We start from the raw sequence: 19,472 nt of genomic DNA on the forward strand, positions 1-19,472 counted from the left end.
TTCTTTCGCGCTGGCAAATATCGAATTTGAATCACAACTGTTACTAATATTATCTATGAACTCTGACAAATTATAACTACATAAGATATCATTATATATGTATACAGTATAATACAGTATATTGTAAAGTTTAAGTCCACTGAGAAGTCAACTTACTAAAGATTTGTGCTCATGGTTTGTGTAGCTTCAGGCTCATTACCCTCAACACTTTAGGTTGATAATAACCATTTCTTCACCTGGGTGGATAGAGGCATTGGTTTTGAAGTGACTTACCTATTATGGCACACGGCGTTTATTGGTCGCGAGCCGGATCCGAACTCTCGAGTTACATGTAGTGAGTTCTGTCTCACTCCCATGCGACTACAATACATGTATACACTGTATATAGTGTATTAGAACAAAAAGTGATTTAAAACAATGCAAACGTTTTTTACTGATTTTTTTTTTTTTTTTTTTGCTTTGTCAGGAACATCAAAATAAAATAAACTAGGTTGGTTCTGCGTTCAGTGTTCAATTATATCACCCTTATGTTGGCATTTATTTTCAATTTATAATGACAAGTGGAGTCGCATCGATTTATTCGCCTGTTTATTTATTTCCATTATTTTTCTTGCAATATTTAACTAACTGCAATTCTTGAATATGAAGAATGGGAACATATTTCACACATGAACATTTTTCATGTACAAACTTAATTTAAAATGCCCCATGTAAAGTAAAAAGTTCTTCCACCTTACAAAAGTTCCTAGAATTACTTGTATTATAAAATAGTACAAGTAATAAGGTTAGGTAAGTGTCAAACGCGGTCTACAGGAAGTTGAAAGGGGTTACTCCCCGTCTTTGTGATTATGTTTATTTTACATGCGCGTGACCTAAACATTTGGGTCAGATTATAAACTGTGCTGCCTGCATGCAGCTTTAGGCGGAAACTGCTCATGATATACATATATAACGTGCTTTTTTTTTCAATCTCGCTAGTGCTATCAAAACACTGTGATACATGAATATCAATTTTGTTAAAGTAATAAAATTGATTATGTTCCTTCGCTTTAAATATGCAAAGATTTGCCAGAAATCTTTCTTAACATTTATGAAAATATACTGAAAATTGAAACCTTAATGTGGCTACATTTTATACATTTCAATTATCCATTTGAAAATAAATAACAACATAAAAATTGGAACATTAACGCAGCTACATTTAATGCTTTTTAATATTTCAATTGAAAAAAAAAGTAACAACATAAAAGATTATTGCACACTGACGATGGAAACAATATTTTAACGCACAGCATTAATTTTTTGATCAATACTAAGTGTTACGGAACATTTAAAGGCGCCACATACATATTGTGTGAAAAAGCTGTAAACATATACAATATTTTTGTATCATTAAATACATTTATCAATAATAACGATTATCTCAAGAACTGAAAAACTGCAAAATGCAACCGCATGTGCAACCGCAGCGTATCCTAATCATGATAAAAAACTTCTCCTTTTTGAAATCGATATGTTTAGGGAGGTGCGATATCGATGTGGCACCTAACTTGTACTGAGGAGTACAAAAAGATAATGTCATTTTGGTAACAAAACCGTTGTTTCTGACATTTTTCAGTGAAAAGGAATCCTTTAATCCTCAAATACTAATCGCTTTGTAACAATAGACTGACAAAATGATAAAATATAAATATGATTTAAATTGCACGTTTGAAATAAAAAAATATTGTGTCTCGTTCTTATAACTAAAGTCTCATTAAATATTATCAATTCAATAATGCGTGGCAATATCTATCCTTTTTATAATAACAGTATAACCATATAATATGCGACTTCAGGTTTTGGATAAACTAATGACAACATATTGTAAACACTTATCTATACTACAATATAACAAATATATGTACAGTTTGGCATGTGGATATCAACTTGTATAATATAAATATTGTAGTTACTCACTGTCAGGATTGCTCAACTTTTTGTCGTAGGATTTGGCCATTATTTTAGCTAGCGATTCTTGCCACCTGAACGAGTCAACGTCTTTATTCTCACGCGGCGAGACGGACGTGGTGGGTCGAAGGAAGCGAGGAGATATTTGGCTGTGTGAAGCCAAGGTAGACCATGAAGTCACCGTTGCGCTGCTTGTTTGTGGAAAGGCGCCGTGGAGGGTAGCGGTGTGAGGGCTCAGACGAGGCCACATGAAGCCCGTTCCAGAAAACGAAACTAACTCCCCAGTGTGATGGCGGTAGCCACCAGATATTAATTGTCTGGCTACTGGGGGAGATTCTCTGCTACATGTGTTTACTTCAGTTTTTATTTCACGACTTTCCTTGTTGTCATTCACTTTTCTCTCTTCTGGATCAGCATTATCATCTTCTGTGAGCTTCGTTTCACTTGTACTTGCGAAATCTTCCTCCACGCGTTGTCGTTTAGTTTTGTTGCACTTGCTATCATCGTCCGGTGCCAACAGACTTTCTACATCAAACATGCGTTTTCTGCTCGCTGAGGAAATGGGGAGCACCGTTATCAACTCCTCTTCTTCTGCCACTGTGGATGAAGGTGCAGCGATTGTTTTATCTTGCACAGCATCTTTGTCGTCTGCGTCTGAACTTGGGCAAGGAGAATCGGCAAACATTCTTCTCTGCCAGTCAGAGGGGGGAGCCGTTGGCGATGGGCTTGGGCTATCTTCATCTTCAGGCACGGAGAGACCCATGTGTTTGCGAACTTTTCGCTGTGCTTTGCGCCTGCGAAAGTCCCCTTTCTTGAAATCTTCGATGTTTGCAGGGTGTATGCCCCAATAGTGGCCCTTGCCATTTGCACTACGCCCAGCTTTTATGAAGCAATCATTTAGGGATAAATTGTGCCTTATACTGTTTCTCCAGCCTGGTCCTCGAGTGCGGAAATATGCATAATTGTCCAAAATCCACTGGTAGATGTCACTTAACACAAGTTTTTTCTCTTTAACACTGAGAATTGCCATGGCGATAAGACCAATATAGCTATGACTGGGTTTCGGTTCCTCGTGGAGAAATCTGGTACGCGGATCCGCCGTCGTTCTGCCGTACAAGAAAGCATGGGAAAACCCTGGGGACCCAGCGGCGGGATGGTAGGGTGAAAATGCATGAGGGTGGTACCCGTGAAAACCATACTGTAGCCGGGAGAGGTCATACAAATGAGCCCGGTGGTGAAATTCGGCCGTCAGTAGACTGGGATGGGTCATCACCGCGGCAGCGACTGCAGACAGTCCAGACCCAGAAGCCGAGAGAGCAGGGTACGTCGGGTTCGGAACTTTTAACCCCGAAAAAGGAATAAGCGTTGCTGGCGACGCTGTGGTTGGTACAAATGGCATCTGGGGCCCACTCGAAGGCTGCATTTTTATCCGAAAAATAAGTTTTTTTTTTCTCAAAAACTAAAGTTTTAAGTTACTTGAATTACAAAAATGATGTAATGATGTAAAGTTAATAGACTGTCACAAATGTCTGGACGTAGTTACCCCTTGGATGCCGAGTTTGTGATCACGTCTGCTGCCACTGAAGATCCCTTTGCTGCTTACTTAACACAAAGTTACCCGTAGATGGTCAATTCATTTGACTTTCTTGTTTCATTGATGAAAAGTGTTGATGTTACAGTCATAGAAAGGTTTCCTTGCCGTTTGATTCGGCGTGTCATCTACTAGCAGTTTATATACAGGTTTACTTTCCTGTAAGTATGATTGCACGAAGAGTATCCAACGATCTCAGCTTCGATCTCTGTTCCGATTGGTTGCTTTCTGTGCGATTATCCGCCATACGCAATTAGCTCAGCTTGAGGCATATTGTCCAAGCGAATATTCACCGCTATTTGTTTGAGGCTGTTTATAAATAATAAGGGGCGCTAAAGCAGCAGGTGTTCAAGAAAATCCACAATAGGGAAATTGTACGAATCATACCGAAAATTACACCTCAATGTTTTGATTGACGTTTCGAAAACAGAGCTGCCAACACATTATCTAAGTTGTAGAGACACTCGTTGGATTTAGGGAGACTGTCTCCGTTCGAGTGTCGCTCCCTCTCACAGCCTGTCTCCCCATGACTTTTCTTTCATGTGAGTCAACTGTGGAGACTGACGCTTTTGTGGGCAATTAGAATTTGGGATTATACCGATCATTATTATCATTATTTTGGATTTATGACAGATGCGTATTGTGAATGTTATAATTGCGTATGTCAACACACTAATACACCGGGTATATACTGTAGTGTGTGTGTGTGTGTGTGTGTGTGTGTGTGTGTGTGTGTGATACAGAGAGAGGGACACAGAGAGAGGGAAAGAGAGAGAGAGAGAGAGAGAGAGAGAGCGATAGAGAGAGAGGCAGAGAGAATGTTTGTGGGGGAGAGTGCAATGTATGTGTGTTATAAATATATGGTCCTGCTGCATTAGGTTTTGGTCGTTTTCAAGACAACCGGTCACATTTAATTTTCAAACCAATATGTCATATTGAATAATTGAAGAGCTAAATTCCGTGCTTTACTTATTTGTCTCATAAGAACGGAGGCGATAAAATCTCTTCACAGCCTGTGCATTAGTTTGGTCTAGGCTTGGTGACAATTTGAGATGTTTATTCTGTGAAAGCAAATGTTAAATTAAATATTGAAATGATACCACAGAGGTTAGAAATGTCTTAATTTCAAACAGTTAATTTTCAAAACTTTAATATCAAGTAGTTATATTAATTTTAAAACCTAATTATCTGTGATTGTAAGCACTCAACTAAAACCAATTGATTGGTACATGTAGCAGGCCTCCTTTTCATTGGCTTGCATATGTAGATTGCATGGACTTTTTTGCGTCTAAAAACGCACCAAGGAAATTTTGTCAGAGTCAATAAGGGACAGAAAAGTATAAGGTAACAGCAAAATTTTGAACTGAAAATTACTTAAGATCTTGACAGATCTGAAAAACCAAACATCAATCCCCAAGGTCAGCAACTTTCTTGCTGTAACATGATATGAACAAAGGTGAATTTGGGGGGGGGGGGGGGGGGGGGGTTAAAAGGAACGAAGAAACAGATTTCCAACTGTAAAACATGGTCATAATCTATTAGAAATTTTCTTCTTCAGGAACAAAGCCTTAGAATATATATGTAAATTTACAAGAGATGATATGAACATTTGTAAATTTACAAGAGATACATTGATATATATGTAAATTTACAAGAGATAAAAATCTTTTCCGCAAGATAGTGTAATTCTTTAACCATGATCCGAAATAAAAATAAGACAAATGATCGGTCCTACATGTACATGTGCGCTATAAACCATTGGCTAAATGTGATCTCGCTTTAAGTACAGATCTTTGTGCACCTCTGAGACAATTGTACAGGAACTGATACAAATTTGGGAGCTTCATCTTTTGCCTTTTCTGTAAAGGGGGATTCAATTTAAACGGATATCACTTTTGGATGAATAGAAACCAATAATGAAAAAATGGAGGAATGAATAATTCCTAAGATCATGGTTTTGTACATGGGAATAAAAAGTTTCGTTCTATAAACTCACACCTGTACTTATTATTCTATTTTTTCTTGAGGTGATTCTGTAAAAGGATGTGAAAATAAATATGTTCATATATGAAAATGATTGTACAAGAAATCTGTCAGTTACAGCTTGTCCAAATAAAAGGTATTATCTTTCTCTTATATATTATATACGGACACGCGGACGCAGATCCATTGGGCTGTGTTTATTTACTGAAAAAATGTCTTCAAAAAGAACGGTGAAATCTATTTTTCTTGTGACAATTTGGGTACAATGTGTCTTCTAGAAAGTATGTGCCTGAAGCGTTATTCTGTGGAATCGCTTCGGAGAAAAATTAAAGTATCGACCTATTTGCAAAAGCGAAGGTAAGCTACACAAATCTGTCCTTGGATTATTCCTCTGGAGACAGGAGCAATATTGCACCGAACGTCAAGGGGCTAATTATAATCGTTATTTGCCTTTGATTTGGATAAATCTTGATATACAAAAGAGCACGAGAAAAGAATAGATCTACTATCCATCTCAAAGGCACTAATTTCTGTGTATTATACTCTGTACAAAGTAACCAGAGAGCCTCGGAGGAGCACCAATCACCTGAGATAGCTTGCATGAATGACAATCATTAGATCTCGGGTGACCTAAAGCGTGCGTGTGCCATGTCCAAGACAGAGAAACTCTGCAAACCCATTTTCAGCTGAAGTTTTCATTAATAGCATGCAAAAAGAATCGCCCCTTGATCGATAAAGAAATAAATACACGCATTTTCTACAGATAAAATATGGCTTTTTTTGGTTGTTTTCAACAACCGCATGTGACCTATCTCTCTCTCGTACATTATCACATTCTCCGTAATTCAAGTCCTAAATTCGTGAAATTATGTCTTGGCTCAGTTATATTTTAGATGTCGCCTTTCCCGCTGGTGAATCGTAGCATTCGCTATGCCAGTCTGCGCTTCTTGCGTGGGTAATGCGATTAATGTGAATTAAACCGCTGCAAACTTTCACTACATCACGCTGAAGTGGCGGGAAGTCCCTTGAACAGGTAATATGAGAAACGTAAATAATTTACAAACATCAAGCAAACCAGGAGCTGTCACACTGACCACCTCCCGTGTTCAACAATTACGGATTTGCGATTTAGGAAAGCACTGACAGATTGACAGGGAAACAGCCGGCCCTCGCTATGACCAAACTGTGATGTTAAGGACTCTCCGAGTTGTAATTCGTGTACGAAACTGTTACGACCACAGACCCTTCACCTGGCAATTATCCTTCATAGTATGTAAAAATTTCTGAAAACATTATTGATAATAATCAACTCGGAATATCACACCTATCGTCAAGAGCCATTGTAATAAGTGCATGTGACAGCTGTGGAATAAACAAAGACGCATGAAAAATTTTGGTTAAACAAGTTGTTCAAGTTGACGAACTATTAACGTTCTGCAACACTAACAATAATCACCAAACGCTGTATTAAATGTACACAAATGTTAAGCCATAGTTTTTTTTCTTTTGTTAAACCAGTTTTGTTATTGATTACCATAATATAATTTGAATATGTAAACATATAGACATTAGCTATAAAAACATCGAAAGTTAAGCTAACGCACGTATAGGCTCACAATGGCCGCAGGTGGCATATTTAAAGCATACGGAGAAAACGAAATTAAAAATCTGATATATAATTTTAGTATTATTATACTATTCTTTACCATATGATAAAATCTCAAATAGTATTTAGTACACTTTTGTACGGCAAAATGGCTGGTATACCTGTAAATTTTATAATACTTCTCATTTTTGTAATTTTGGAGCCAGTCGCCTATGATGTCACGGGCATAGTTTATTGAGCTTCTTTTATTGAACTTGAGCCACAAGCAAACTACCAGCGGTAAGCAACACAAACGTGACTTAGCTAGTATATCAAGACTTGCGTTCGTCATTTCTTGTCATCTTTTCTTAGTTTGAATGAATTTAGGTTTACATAACTACTGTGTACGCAAATACGCATTCCACCAACATCTAAAAGGCGTAAAACATTAAAACAGAAATTGCCATGGACTCCATGTTTCAGAGAAAAGGGGTTAAGGGGATTGACAATCAAAACAAATCTACAGGTCAACCTCATGTTATGAAAGTGATCATGATTTGACAGATGACTTTTCTTTTATTTTCAAGCGAAGCGATTTGTGGGAAAATAGTGTTAGCTTTACAAATAATTCTCAGAAGCGGCACATGGTTCTGTTCAAAAGTATACTTCACACTAATAAGGATATAATGTATGCTTTCGAACGGAACTACATTTGTATGCTAACGTATACTAATCATATATGAAATAAAACACTCATGCCACGGATTAGGGTGCCGTCTACTTCTTAAGCCAGCGTTAACACTTTTTAAAAGACGATTAGCGTCACAGTTGTCAGTCACCAAAGAACTGTCTGTTCAATATGTCTACATACATGCACTACGTCTTAGTATAATGAATTCGCTAATGACTAAATCATATTTTTATTCTGGTTGTTCCTGACGTTTGAAATTTTCATTTTGTGTTCAGTATATGAAAACCCTCTCATATCCGTGCCCTACGCTGAAGAAACGCCCATGCTTTTACATTAGAACGAAATGCGTGATAACACGACAGCAACATTGCCGCAGCTTCTCATTTCCTTTTCAATCAATGTGAGATCTAGCGTTATTAATGCTTTCATATTTGCTTCTAAGTATTTTCAAATATTTATATGCAGCGTTGATTTGAATAGATAACATAATTATTAGAACACGTAACTGTGACAGCCTCTTCCCTCGTGGACACGATACACTATGCCTCCTTCATCTTTATTACCTTTGTATTGATTATTTTTGTTATCAATGCAAAGTAAAGGTCTTCTCCAATACAATGTGCATTTTATTTCATTCTATCGTTTTGATTTGATTTGAATGTAAAATAATAATTATAAATTCGGTGAGTTATGGGCTTTTTTAAAACGTGTTTAGCCTGTTCCCGTTGGTTCATGTAATTTTTCCGTTAATATATAGTTGTGTTTATTCTGACACATTTGTGGTAAGACCTTCCATAGATGGATTATATATTTCACGTATCAGCTTGAAAAAATGATGAAAGGCTGTGGAATAAAACCTAGTCTTAACACGAGACTTGAATTGGTAGCCATTATGCAACTAATCTGCCATAAACGAATAATCTTCACTGGTTGTGAAGTGAAAGAACCTCGAAATTCGACATCACGCATGTTAGCTTATTGTCGTGGCGGGAGATGGAAATTAATTTCTTCCACGATGACCAAAAAACAAACAAACAAATAAATAAATAAATAAATAAATAAATAAATTAGATTTGGGCACATGAAGGAATCAAAGGGTGAAAATGACACTGTAGGCCTATACATAGGGAAAAGTATCAAGAGGCGATTACAATCCGTTTCGTGGAATATTTCGTGTCCCTAAATAATTTTTGTCAGCCTTCAAATTGAATTTCCGATCACTGCAGACTAGAACAACAAAATATAAACAAAATGTTATAAAACCGGGATGGTGAAGCCTTTTGAAGGTCTCCTAAAATACCATAAAAAGTGATGCGCCTGGTGGCATATCGTAGTAAAACGTGTTTTGCGTTTATTATCCTTATTCTTATTATTATAAACAGGATGGGAAAGAGGCAGTAGGCCTTTTTGCTGGAAAGTCATATTTTCTACCTCTTTTATCACTCGGGCCATAAAAGCGATAAATCCCTCCCAATAAAAGTAGGCTACCTGATGTCATTTTTTTTTTTTTTTTTTTTGCTATAGTGCAGGTAGATAAATGACAGGCTAAGTGACAGGGCGGTCATTAAAATCAAAATTGTTTAATTAAAACGGTATAATAGGGCCTACATCTTATCCAAATGCAGGATGGTTACAACAATGATTGATGAGTAGGATAATTTTTTCTTGAAGAAAATTTGGTTTGGATAGGATACCTTTTAGGACAGAATTCCGTTTGCATTCGATCTGTTTTTGGTGAATTTCTGGCAATCCAGATAATTCCACTGAAAAGTGACACAGTTATTAGGGGGTGTTTAAAATGAGAGGTTAGGCCTACTTAAAAAGAGGGAGGGGGTCTTTTCAAAAAGTGAAAATTAGGAGTAATTTTGACAATTTAGGTATTTTGGTTTCTGGCACACGTATACTCTATGTAATTTTTCCTTTTTCAATTTTCAACCACTTACTTGTTATTTTGCATTATCATGACATCAAGTGTGCGACTGAACCAGCATACTTGTTCTAAAGCACAAAAGTAGGCCTACATTCTAAGGCGTAATGACAAGTGATTTCTCCTAGCTGTCAACATTTCGGCTTTTATTTGAACTGAATTTAGCAAAGTAGTTATAAATTCGATATTATCTCAACGTCAAAGTTTCTGATATATATATATATATATATATATATATATATATATATATATATATATATAAATGGATATGTCACATTATACTGTCGTTTTGGGGAAAACTTCAAAGGCTCGCTCATTATACAGCCGTGTCCATTTGAAGCCTTTTTCCTTTAATGAGAGAAGAGCAATACAGTTTCTGCGGGATAGTTTAATAGGAAGTGCTTCCGGAAGTGAGAAAATGTCGAGACTACTGAAACATTTAGGGTTTGGTGGAGGTAAAAAGAACACATATCCTCCACCAAGGGCTGATATAATTATACCACAGAGAGGATCACCAGTTTCGCTTAGCTATGAATATCAAGGCTCGGATTCAGACACCTTTCTATCGGACCAAAGCTCGCTACAAAACTCACCTCCTGTTTTGACAACATTCGGTCATACTGTATCCCCAAAGTCAAAACGAAAGGAAAAAGACAAAGATAGGCAAGGGAAGAAAAGGGCACAGAAAGACAATGTTATGGCAATCGCGGCAACAGAAAAAACTTTGTGTAATGCTTCAAGTATGAGTCTGTCGAGCACAGACAGTTATGGATCTAAGGGGTCACTAAAATGTGTTGATGATTCCAGAGAACAAGTACAAGCACAGGTCAGTAAATACGATTTCCTAGTTTGGAACATACACATAACTCCCCTCACCTCTTCCACTTTCTTTCTCTTCCTACCCCACAGGTATTCTTCAAAAAACATCCCAACCACTACTAGGTAATTCCACAAAGGGTTACAGTGTTGCCTCTGGGCCTGGGCACTACAAACACGTTTGTCCATCATTTTGAAGCATGCTGCTCCCCTAAGGGTGCAAGATTACGACAAACATCCCTTGAAATCTAGTTAGGATTACCTGTATAAATAATTAAAATGAATATTTCTCTTTTTTCACTTATCGATTGCTCAATATATGCCGTGAAAGATGCCATATTTACTCAGTATGTGTAGGTAGGTGTTCTAAGACATCCATACCCAGATGCAACACTGGGTTGAGACAGAACTTTCATATGTCTAATTTTCTTTGGCTTCGGTAGTAATAATGCTATTCCAATTTCTACAAAATGTTACTGTGGATGGGTGTATTAAACATACTAAGTGTTAGTTAAAGCTGAGCTGGCCAGACTGGAGGAAGATGGCAGTGATAAATTGGCTGAGAGTTCTAATTCTTATGACTGAAAGTAAGATGCATAAATGATGTCAAAAATGTATTACCAAGAATATTCAACCAAAATGGCCAATTTCAGAAAAATGCACCTTAGAGCCAATTTAAACGTAGAGGTAAGGTTTGCGCTTGATACTTGCCAACTCCTGCAAGTTAAATGAGATTGTAGAAGTGTACTTTGACATCATTTAAATCATAAATTGGCACAAATTTGAGATGTGAAAACACCTCTTAAACAACTTCCAGCATCTGCTTTAGGTGTTCCAAGGTGGTCAGACATTAATATATTTATTTATAAATATAAGTGAAATTGTATGATTGGAGTTCAAAGCATATTAAGAATAACGCTAAGTATGGTTAAGCTGCTGCTTGAATATATTCATTTTTAACATTTTAGATGGGGCATCATTTAGGAAACACTACTCATTTAGTGGATATTTTTATATATGTAATCCACTTCTTATTTGACAGCAGAGAGGGGTGCTTTTGTATTGAAACAGAGCTTTCCCCAGGTAGCCATCAAGCCATCATTTGGACAGCCATTAGCCTCAAAAGATGGCCTGAATTTCCAAAGACAGCTGAAAGGCTTATAAAATTTTTGGGTTGGTTGGTTGAGCTTGCTTGGGATGGACTCCCAGTAATCAATGACCAAATTAAAGATTCACATCTCTGTATGCCAAATCCTGGGAAAACCCCTGTATTGAAAGGCAGATTCTTTTACCTATTTTTTTATCTGCCTTTCTTTTACACCCCTCCCCCCTCACATATATATACTATAGAAACAAGATGTAATACAGGTTGATGTAAATTTTATTTGTTGCTTAAGAATGAAACTTATATTGCAATCCAGGATCCCCCTATGGATGGTGCCTATAGTGATGTAATAGACACCAGAGAAGGGGAGGAAGGTCCAGAGGAAGCTGATACACTACAAGAAATGTTAGACACAGACCTGTACACAGAACCTTATGGTACTCACAGACCTATCAGAGGTACATATATGTGGAAGAGATCTTTGATATAGCATAAAAATTGTCTGCTCTATAAATAGTTTGTAAGACATAAACAAAATGAAATTTAACTGTGTTCTCGATAGTGAATTATCACTTAAACTATTGTACTGATTCCGCGGATACTCTTGCTAAATGCAGTCAGATTTAATTTAACAGATAACCATGCCTACTTCAACTGTTGAGTAGAATACAAAAAGTTGGTGATCATATGAGTATGTCCAAAAACAAGAGGAGATGTTAATCTGATTGCATTCAGTGAGATCCCTGCAGAATTAGTTCAAACTAAGTAGTAGGATAGTTTCATTGTGAACACACCCCAAGGTCCCTGTTAATTTTCCATTAAGGAAATTTTGTCTGAAACAGATTTTCTTATAATTCATTTGTAAGCAGTTATTTTATGTTATAGTCTTCCCAGATGGAGATGTCAGTGAAGAGGAATATGACCTACCTTATGAGTTTGCCAGTCCCACAGATGCCCTTGGGCAACATTTAACATCAGAGAGTCACATATACAGTAAGACACAACCAGTGATAGCTAGCCCTGCTAAAGTAGCAACAGATCAACAAGAAGAAATGTATGACAGACTGAAATTGCAGGTTATTCCCAGAGACAAGCCTATTCCTGTAAAACCTGTAGTGCTACGAGACAAGACCACATTAAGTCATGCTAGGAGGGCTACCAAACCACCACTAGATGATGGCCGACCCAGTAATGACTATGATGACCCGTGGGAGTTTTCCAAGACTAAAACAAATTTGGTGCAAGTTGGTTTCAATGGGACATCCCCCGTGGAAGCTCCGCATCCACATCCGGCTTTATCAAGTCGAGTGTCAGGGAGCAAAGAACAGCCATTTGTAATGACAGCTGAGGCTGATCCAAGACCTACAGCAGACTATGAACAACCTTGGGAATATAACAAAAAGAAAAGCTTAGTGTTTGAGAATATGCCAGCTAATCCTGATCCAGTAGATGGGAGTTTACAGCATATAGACTATACAAAAAAGTCGAACAGAATATCACGTCAGATTTCAGCATCTGACACAGGAAAAGTGCCGTTACAAAGGGGGATGTCATACGACAGTGGTGCTGACATACCACCTTCCCCTGCCCCCATCACTGTCACTGATCATAGGGGTCAAGGTGTCACAACTGGTGCTTCTGAGAATTATGAGGAACCTTGGGATCTCACAACCCAGCAAAATATATTTGAGAACAAGCTACAAAACAAGCATGGCAGATCTAACCCTCTCCCAAGGGCCGCCTCTGCTGAGCATGATATCCCCCATGCTCATAATCATCATAAACAATTAAAATTTCAGCAATCTCTTCCAAATTATGAAGATCCTTGGGACTTAGAAAGCAGGCAGAAAGAATTCCAAAGCAAACTTAAGATTAAGGAGGACAAGAAAGATGCAGCTGTGTCAGAAAAAAGTCATGTTTATGACTTGTTTGAAAAACAAACTAACAAAGAGGGTAAAGTTACATTCTCACAACAAGAGCCTGATATTGCAAGTAGCAAACCAAATGAAATGTCTCGAAAAAAGCATTCACAGGGTTCAGTTAAAAATCGCAAGTCATACAAAATGGCCACAGGGGATGTGCCATGTGATCCAGAGGTCTTTGACCAAGACACAGGAAATGAAGATTACAACTACTCTCAAGAGGTGAACCAGGAATTTCAAGAAAATTCACCAAGAGAGCACTTACCTATACAACGCATACAAAGTATAAAAAATCGAGATTCCTACAGACAGGCAGTGGGAGATGTTGATGTTGTGCATGAGGGTAAAAGTGCTGAATGTGGAGGAAATCAGCCATCTGGCTCACTACAATTGTCTGGAAGGAGAACACCACCACAACCAGGTGAAAGATTTGATTTTTGAATTTGTGGGTTTTATTGTGTTTGCATGTGTGTGAAGCTTGCAAGTTTAAAGCTATCTCTCCGAACATAGACTTAGAGAAACAGTTAGCATGATTTCTTTTTTTTTGCATGGAATCTCTTACACAATCTTTATACTTTTTGATACCTTAAGCTTCTGACTAAACAAGTTAACTTCCAACTTCAGCACGACCTCCAAAACCCAAAGCCTCTAGAGAGTCTAGTCCAATGCCAAGGAAAGATGATATGGTGGAACCTTTGGAACAAAACCATTTGACAGATGCTGATACCAGACCCACTGAAGATTATGAAGACCCCTGGGACATTAAAGCCAAGCAGCAAGGGACAGCAGTTTCACAGCTGTTGGCAGGTAGGTCATCTTTTGTATTAGTTTATAATGTTTTAGACTTTATTTTAAATGAGTTTTGCATTCTTGGTGTAAAAAGTACAATAATTAATAGATAAGCAAAACAGCAACACATTTGGTTACCGAGCTCATAATGGCGGTTGTTTTTGTATTTAAAAAAAAATGATAATAACAGTTTTTCATAGTGAGAAAAGTTCATAATGGAAAATACTAAAATAATTTTAGATTTTCAGCAGCTGAAGGGAAAAGCCATTAAGATTTACAATTTATGTGTCCACTGTCCATTTATTATCTAAAATTGTGACAAATGTATACATCTACTGATGCCATGTAACACTTGGTGTTGCAAGGGAATCACATAGCAAACAATATATATTTCCAACATTTCTTCCTCTAATTTTTTTCATTTATAATTTGTTGTTACTTGAGATTGAATTTGATTTAAAAAAAAATTAAAATCAATTATACTAAAAATGCTATGTACAGCATCAATATTTTCATTAATACGTTATGAATCTGAGCAGAGCAAGAGAGAATGATCTTGGCAGATAATTTTGAAAAGAAGGCATTTGAATTACATGTGCACTGCCAACTATCTTTCCTCTTGCACATACATAATAGAAAGTCAGTATTGTCCCTGAAACATAATCAGTTACTGATATATAAGTGACTTCATACCATATATAATTATTCACCATACTGCATGTTAGTGCATAAAATAGTCCCTAAAACCAAAGTTCTGACAAGGTTGTTAAACACAATGTATAGTTCTATTTTATAAACTATAGATCTATGTGAGAACAAAAAAAAAAAAAAAAAAAAAAAAAGACAATTGAGCACAGTTTTACAGTCTGAGGGATACTTCTCAAGTTGACCCAGTGTGACAGTGTGATTATAAAACACTTGGTTCAGGGAGACCTTTTTTGTTAAACATCTTACTAATTTTCTGTGGGATTGATTAGAGAGTTAGAGAAACCCAAAATAGTGTTGAGAAATATTTCATAGTTTGATGATTTGTTTGCAGGTAGTGGGAAAGTTGCTGTTGTCCACCCAAATGTGCAGAAGTCTAACAGTACTGAAACATTAGGAGAAAGAATAGATCCAGACATACCTTTGGTACACCAAGGGTAAGGATATATTGTTTTTTTTTGTATTGAAGTAAATGAAATTATGTTCACTTACTTGGAATACTAAAATTAAAGACATCCTGTAAAAAAGATATCTGTGGATGTCTGTCAAAAGTAAGTAAAATAAAGGTATTGCATGTAAACAGTTTTGTAAATGTGTGTGTGTGTGAGTGAGGGGGGTGGGGGTGGGGGCTTATGGCCTTACTACAACTGTGTCACAAGATTCCATGGGTACATCTTAATGTCTATAGACCTTTATATACATTTAATCAATATGTATTTTGAAATTGATGTTTTTGATCCAAGGGGAAATATTCAAAATATAATCAGAAACCATTTTAATTACAAAGTTAAATGTTACCTGTTCAGTTGCTATGACAGTTACTGGCCATACTGAAGTTTTCTGTCTGGCTGCACATGGGCTTGATGTCTTTATCACATAAGTGGGGCCCACGTTTTTGTGAATCTTGTTTTTTTTTCTCTCCATTTGAGAGTACATTTCAACTTAAAGATCAAGTGTATTTTTCATGAAAAATATTTATATTTAAATAACATGTGGGTTGAAATAGAAAACCCTTCCTTTGATACCGCAAGAAGTCGGGCAAAATATTTAAAATGACAGTATGTTAATCTAAGACCTACTAGTAGTTGTGAGTAAAGAATATACAAGGTATGGCTCTAAAATAATGGGACTGGTGTTGTATGTGTGCTAAGAATTACAATATTTGTATGTGTTGTAAGGTACCTCAGATAATTGATTATAGTGCACATAACTAATTTCATTTGTCCTTGTTGAAATATATAAATATAAACTGTCAGTAGCCAATGTGTCATGGTAATCCCCCCATCTCTGTGCCCCTGCATGAAGTGAGATTAAGGAACATACTAGTAGAATTCTGTTGTCTGTCTACGGATGTATTCTTGACTCGGTATCTAATCCTTTAGTGTTCAGTCTCTTTCGCCTGTTAACATGGACATTCCATTGTTCTACATTTTTACATGCACACACTGGCTTTGTTTGGTGAAAAAGGTTCCTTTCAGAAATTGGCAAAGGTCTTATTTTTCCACTATTTTTTTTTTTGTTTTTTGGATGCATTTTTGCAATATTTGCATTTTACTTCAAATTTGCTGAGTAACTTTGTTTTGCAAAAAAGGTTTATTTCCAAAATCAGCACAATCATTTTTATATAAGTTCCAATTTTTTATTATTTTTTAATGTAAATATCATTGCTATGATTTTTCGCTGTTAAGTATTTGTATATTTGCCGGCTTTGCAAATTAGATAAATAATTATAATAAATTTTTAAAGGTATTTTTTGTACTGTTGATTCAGAGTGCCTTTTTTTATAAGTAGAAAAAGGAATAGTGCAATTAGATTGTTTAAAAATATTATAATGTGTCATTGATTTCCTTGTTTTATTTTCCAAACTAGATGGTATCATGGCTCTATTAGTCGCACAGAAGCAGAGAACTTGCTCCGTGTACACAAAGAGGGAAGTTTTTTGGTACGAATGAGTGAGAGTAATAAAGAAGATTACTCTTTATCACTAAGGTTTGTTAATATCTTTTGATCACTAGGTGCTTTTATTTGTTCTCTGCTGTCAATGTTGCCTTTATATTATTATCAATTGTGATTTTAACTTTTGCTTTGATAGCTGTTGTTAAAGGCATGCAACAAGTGTTGAGGTTAATACAATAAAAAAATTTGAATTTCCGGGAAATTACTAGATTTTACTGGAAATTTTAAGTTTTAAAAATTTAAAGTTTTAAAAATTTTAATTTTAAGTTTTAAAAATTTAGTCTCACTATGTACATGGGATCTGGTTAGTTAAACTCCTTAAGGTAAAAATTAGAACATTGAAACTGGTTTTTAGATTGGATTTTTTATCAAAAAATTTAAATAGGGAAATCAATACTTTGTTGATAAAGGGAAAATTATTAAAATTTTTACCAAAATGATTTTTGCCATAATAAGGTGTAAGGGCCCATTCTCAATAAAACTAATGTTTTAAGTAGACCAATCCAACTCTGCAGGGACTTGCTGAATGAATCAGATTATCATACCTCCTACTGTTCTTAATATACTGTTAAAATCACCAGCTTTTCTGTATTCTACTCAATGCCAGGGGTGGGAGTGTTAATCTATTACTCTACATGGAACAGTAGTTTCATTGGGAATGAGCCCTAAGATTATGCACAACACAAACCATAAATTTTCCTGTATGATGGCATCATTATCTGTGTGAAATCATTTGTATTTGCGAGTTTTGTAACTTTTTATAAAATAGATATGTTCTTCAATAACCACTTTTTTGATAAAAATATTTTACCATTCTCAAAAATTTTTTTTCAGAGGTAAGTGTGGATACATGCATATGAAGATCACACGCAAAGATGGAGGTTATGTCCTTGGTCAGTTCAGTCAGCCCTATGAGACCATCCCAGGAATGGTCAACCACTACACCTTGAATAAACTGACTATTAAGGGGGCAGAACATATGTGCCTTTTGCACCCTGTGGCTGGGGATGTTCTTTAGATTCTGGTCGTGTGTTGGGAATAGACTGAGATTTTTCATTAAATGTTTTCAGATAACCATGTTGCTTTACATAGCATTTAGCATTTTTAGACATAATGTTGTTCCTGGTGTAAAGTGGAGTTTAGCCTCTTGCCAATTTAAGTTGGTCCCAAAGTGATACCACAACCAAAGAGAGGCTAAAGGGTAAACAGAGCCCTTTACTCCTCTGATTACAAGATAGATTTGCTTATGTAGCCCTTTTATGTGTGAAGATCTCAAATAAATGTACTTACGTTAGTCATTAAGTGCTTTATATATATTTACTTTTCTACATGAAAGTAATTTACCCATTTGCTATGTGTTAGTGTTAACGGTAATTATTGTTAACAGTTATAGCAATTAATGGTAAGCAAACCAAGAAAATATAAGCACTCCTTTTCAGCAGTTAACATGTCCAGGAATTGTATCCAGGAACTATTCAAAACAAACAGAGTTCTAAGAGATGTTTATTTGAGAAGAAATGTATGCTTAATTTTTCTGGGATTGTTTTAGATACCAATCTTTTATCAATGACCCTTTTTAATAGAAATCCAATAACAACTATTCAGCATGTTCTGTGTTCCTATATTTTACATATATGTATATATGAGACATTGTTTGTAAGCTTACACATTCAGACATCAGTGTGAAATTATGGAGGATTTCATGTTCACATAAATGTTATTGTTATGTATCATGCATTTATTTTTTAATTACATAAACCTGTAACTCCCTTAATTACTGTAGCAAAGAACTGTATTATTGTAGCATAGAACTTAAAAGTGAAAAGGCCTGGTTCTTTATCAAGAATTTGTATTTAAAAAATGAGAATTTAGGCCACAGGACAGTACTGAGGACATATTCAGCATTGTTTTTTTTTTTGTATTTTCTTAGTGTATTTAAAGATGGCAACTAACTTGTAAGTTCAGCCAACACAGCTTTAAAAATTGCTTCCCTGTTATAATGCCATTTAACCATCAGATGCTTCCTTTTATCATGTATTTGTAATTATATCAGTAAAAAACATTAATTGTTGTTATTTCAAATAGCAACTCATTCTGACATACAGTGGTACCTTCTAAGTGCAATATAGCTTATGCTGAATAAAAATGTCATAAATGTTGTCCAAGTGCAGTGTATTTAAAATGTTTGAGATATGTGACAAGCAGTGTTTTTATTCACTTCTATGTTAAAAATGGAGCATCAATATTATTATTATTATTATTATTATATAAAGTTTTTTTGGCAAGGACTAATTTCGGATCAGTAGCAGATACTGCATTGAAACATTTATTGTTTAAAATACTATAACATGCTGGGAGATGCAATTTTCTACAGAATTTTAAAGAATTTATTTGAAATGTTTTCCCCTGAAGTTGGTAAGAGGTGTTTGAGATCATAGTTTGTAATAGCTTG

At 35.9% G+C, this 19,472-nt stretch overlaps 2 protein-coding genes across 2 annotated transcripts; one reads left to right on the forward strand and one right to left on the reverse strand.

Annotated features, from left to right (window-relative positions):
• Positions 1-571: 571 nt before the first annotated feature.
• On the reverse strand, positions 572-4,016 carry LOC106181555 (uncharacterized). Its single transcript, XM_013566358.2, has one exon. It carries the CDS (start codon positions 3,371-3,373, stop codon positions 1,952-1,954), a length of 1,422 nt encoding a protein of 473 aa, XP_013421812.2. The 5' UTR covers positions 3,374-4,016; the 3' UTR covers positions 572-1,951.
• Positions 4,017-10,100: 6,084 nt separating this feature from the next.
• On the forward strand, positions 10,101-19,185 carry LOC106166595 (uncharacterized). Its single transcript, XM_013545263.2, has 7 exons — positions 10,101-10,553; positions 11,965-12,106; positions 12,534-13,991; positions 14,195-14,377; positions 15,399-15,501; positions 16,934-17,053; positions 17,855-19,185. Exons 1-7 carry the CDS (start codon positions 10,146-10,148, stop codon positions 18,036-18,038), a joined length of 2,598 nt encoding a protein of 865 aa, XP_013400717.2. The 5' UTR covers positions 10,101-10,145; the 3' UTR covers positions 18,039-19,185.
• The last annotated feature ends 287 nt before the right edge of the window (positions 19,186-19,472 follow it).

Source organism: Lingula anatina, chromosome 1, assembly GCF_051362555.1.
Source record: "Lingula anatina isolate TDL-2025a chromosome 1, LinAna3.0, whole genome shotgun sequence".
In the NCBI taxonomy this organism is placed as follows: domain Eukaryota; kingdom Metazoa; phylum Brachiopoda; class Lingulata; order Lingulida; family Lingulidae; genus Lingula; species Lingula anatina.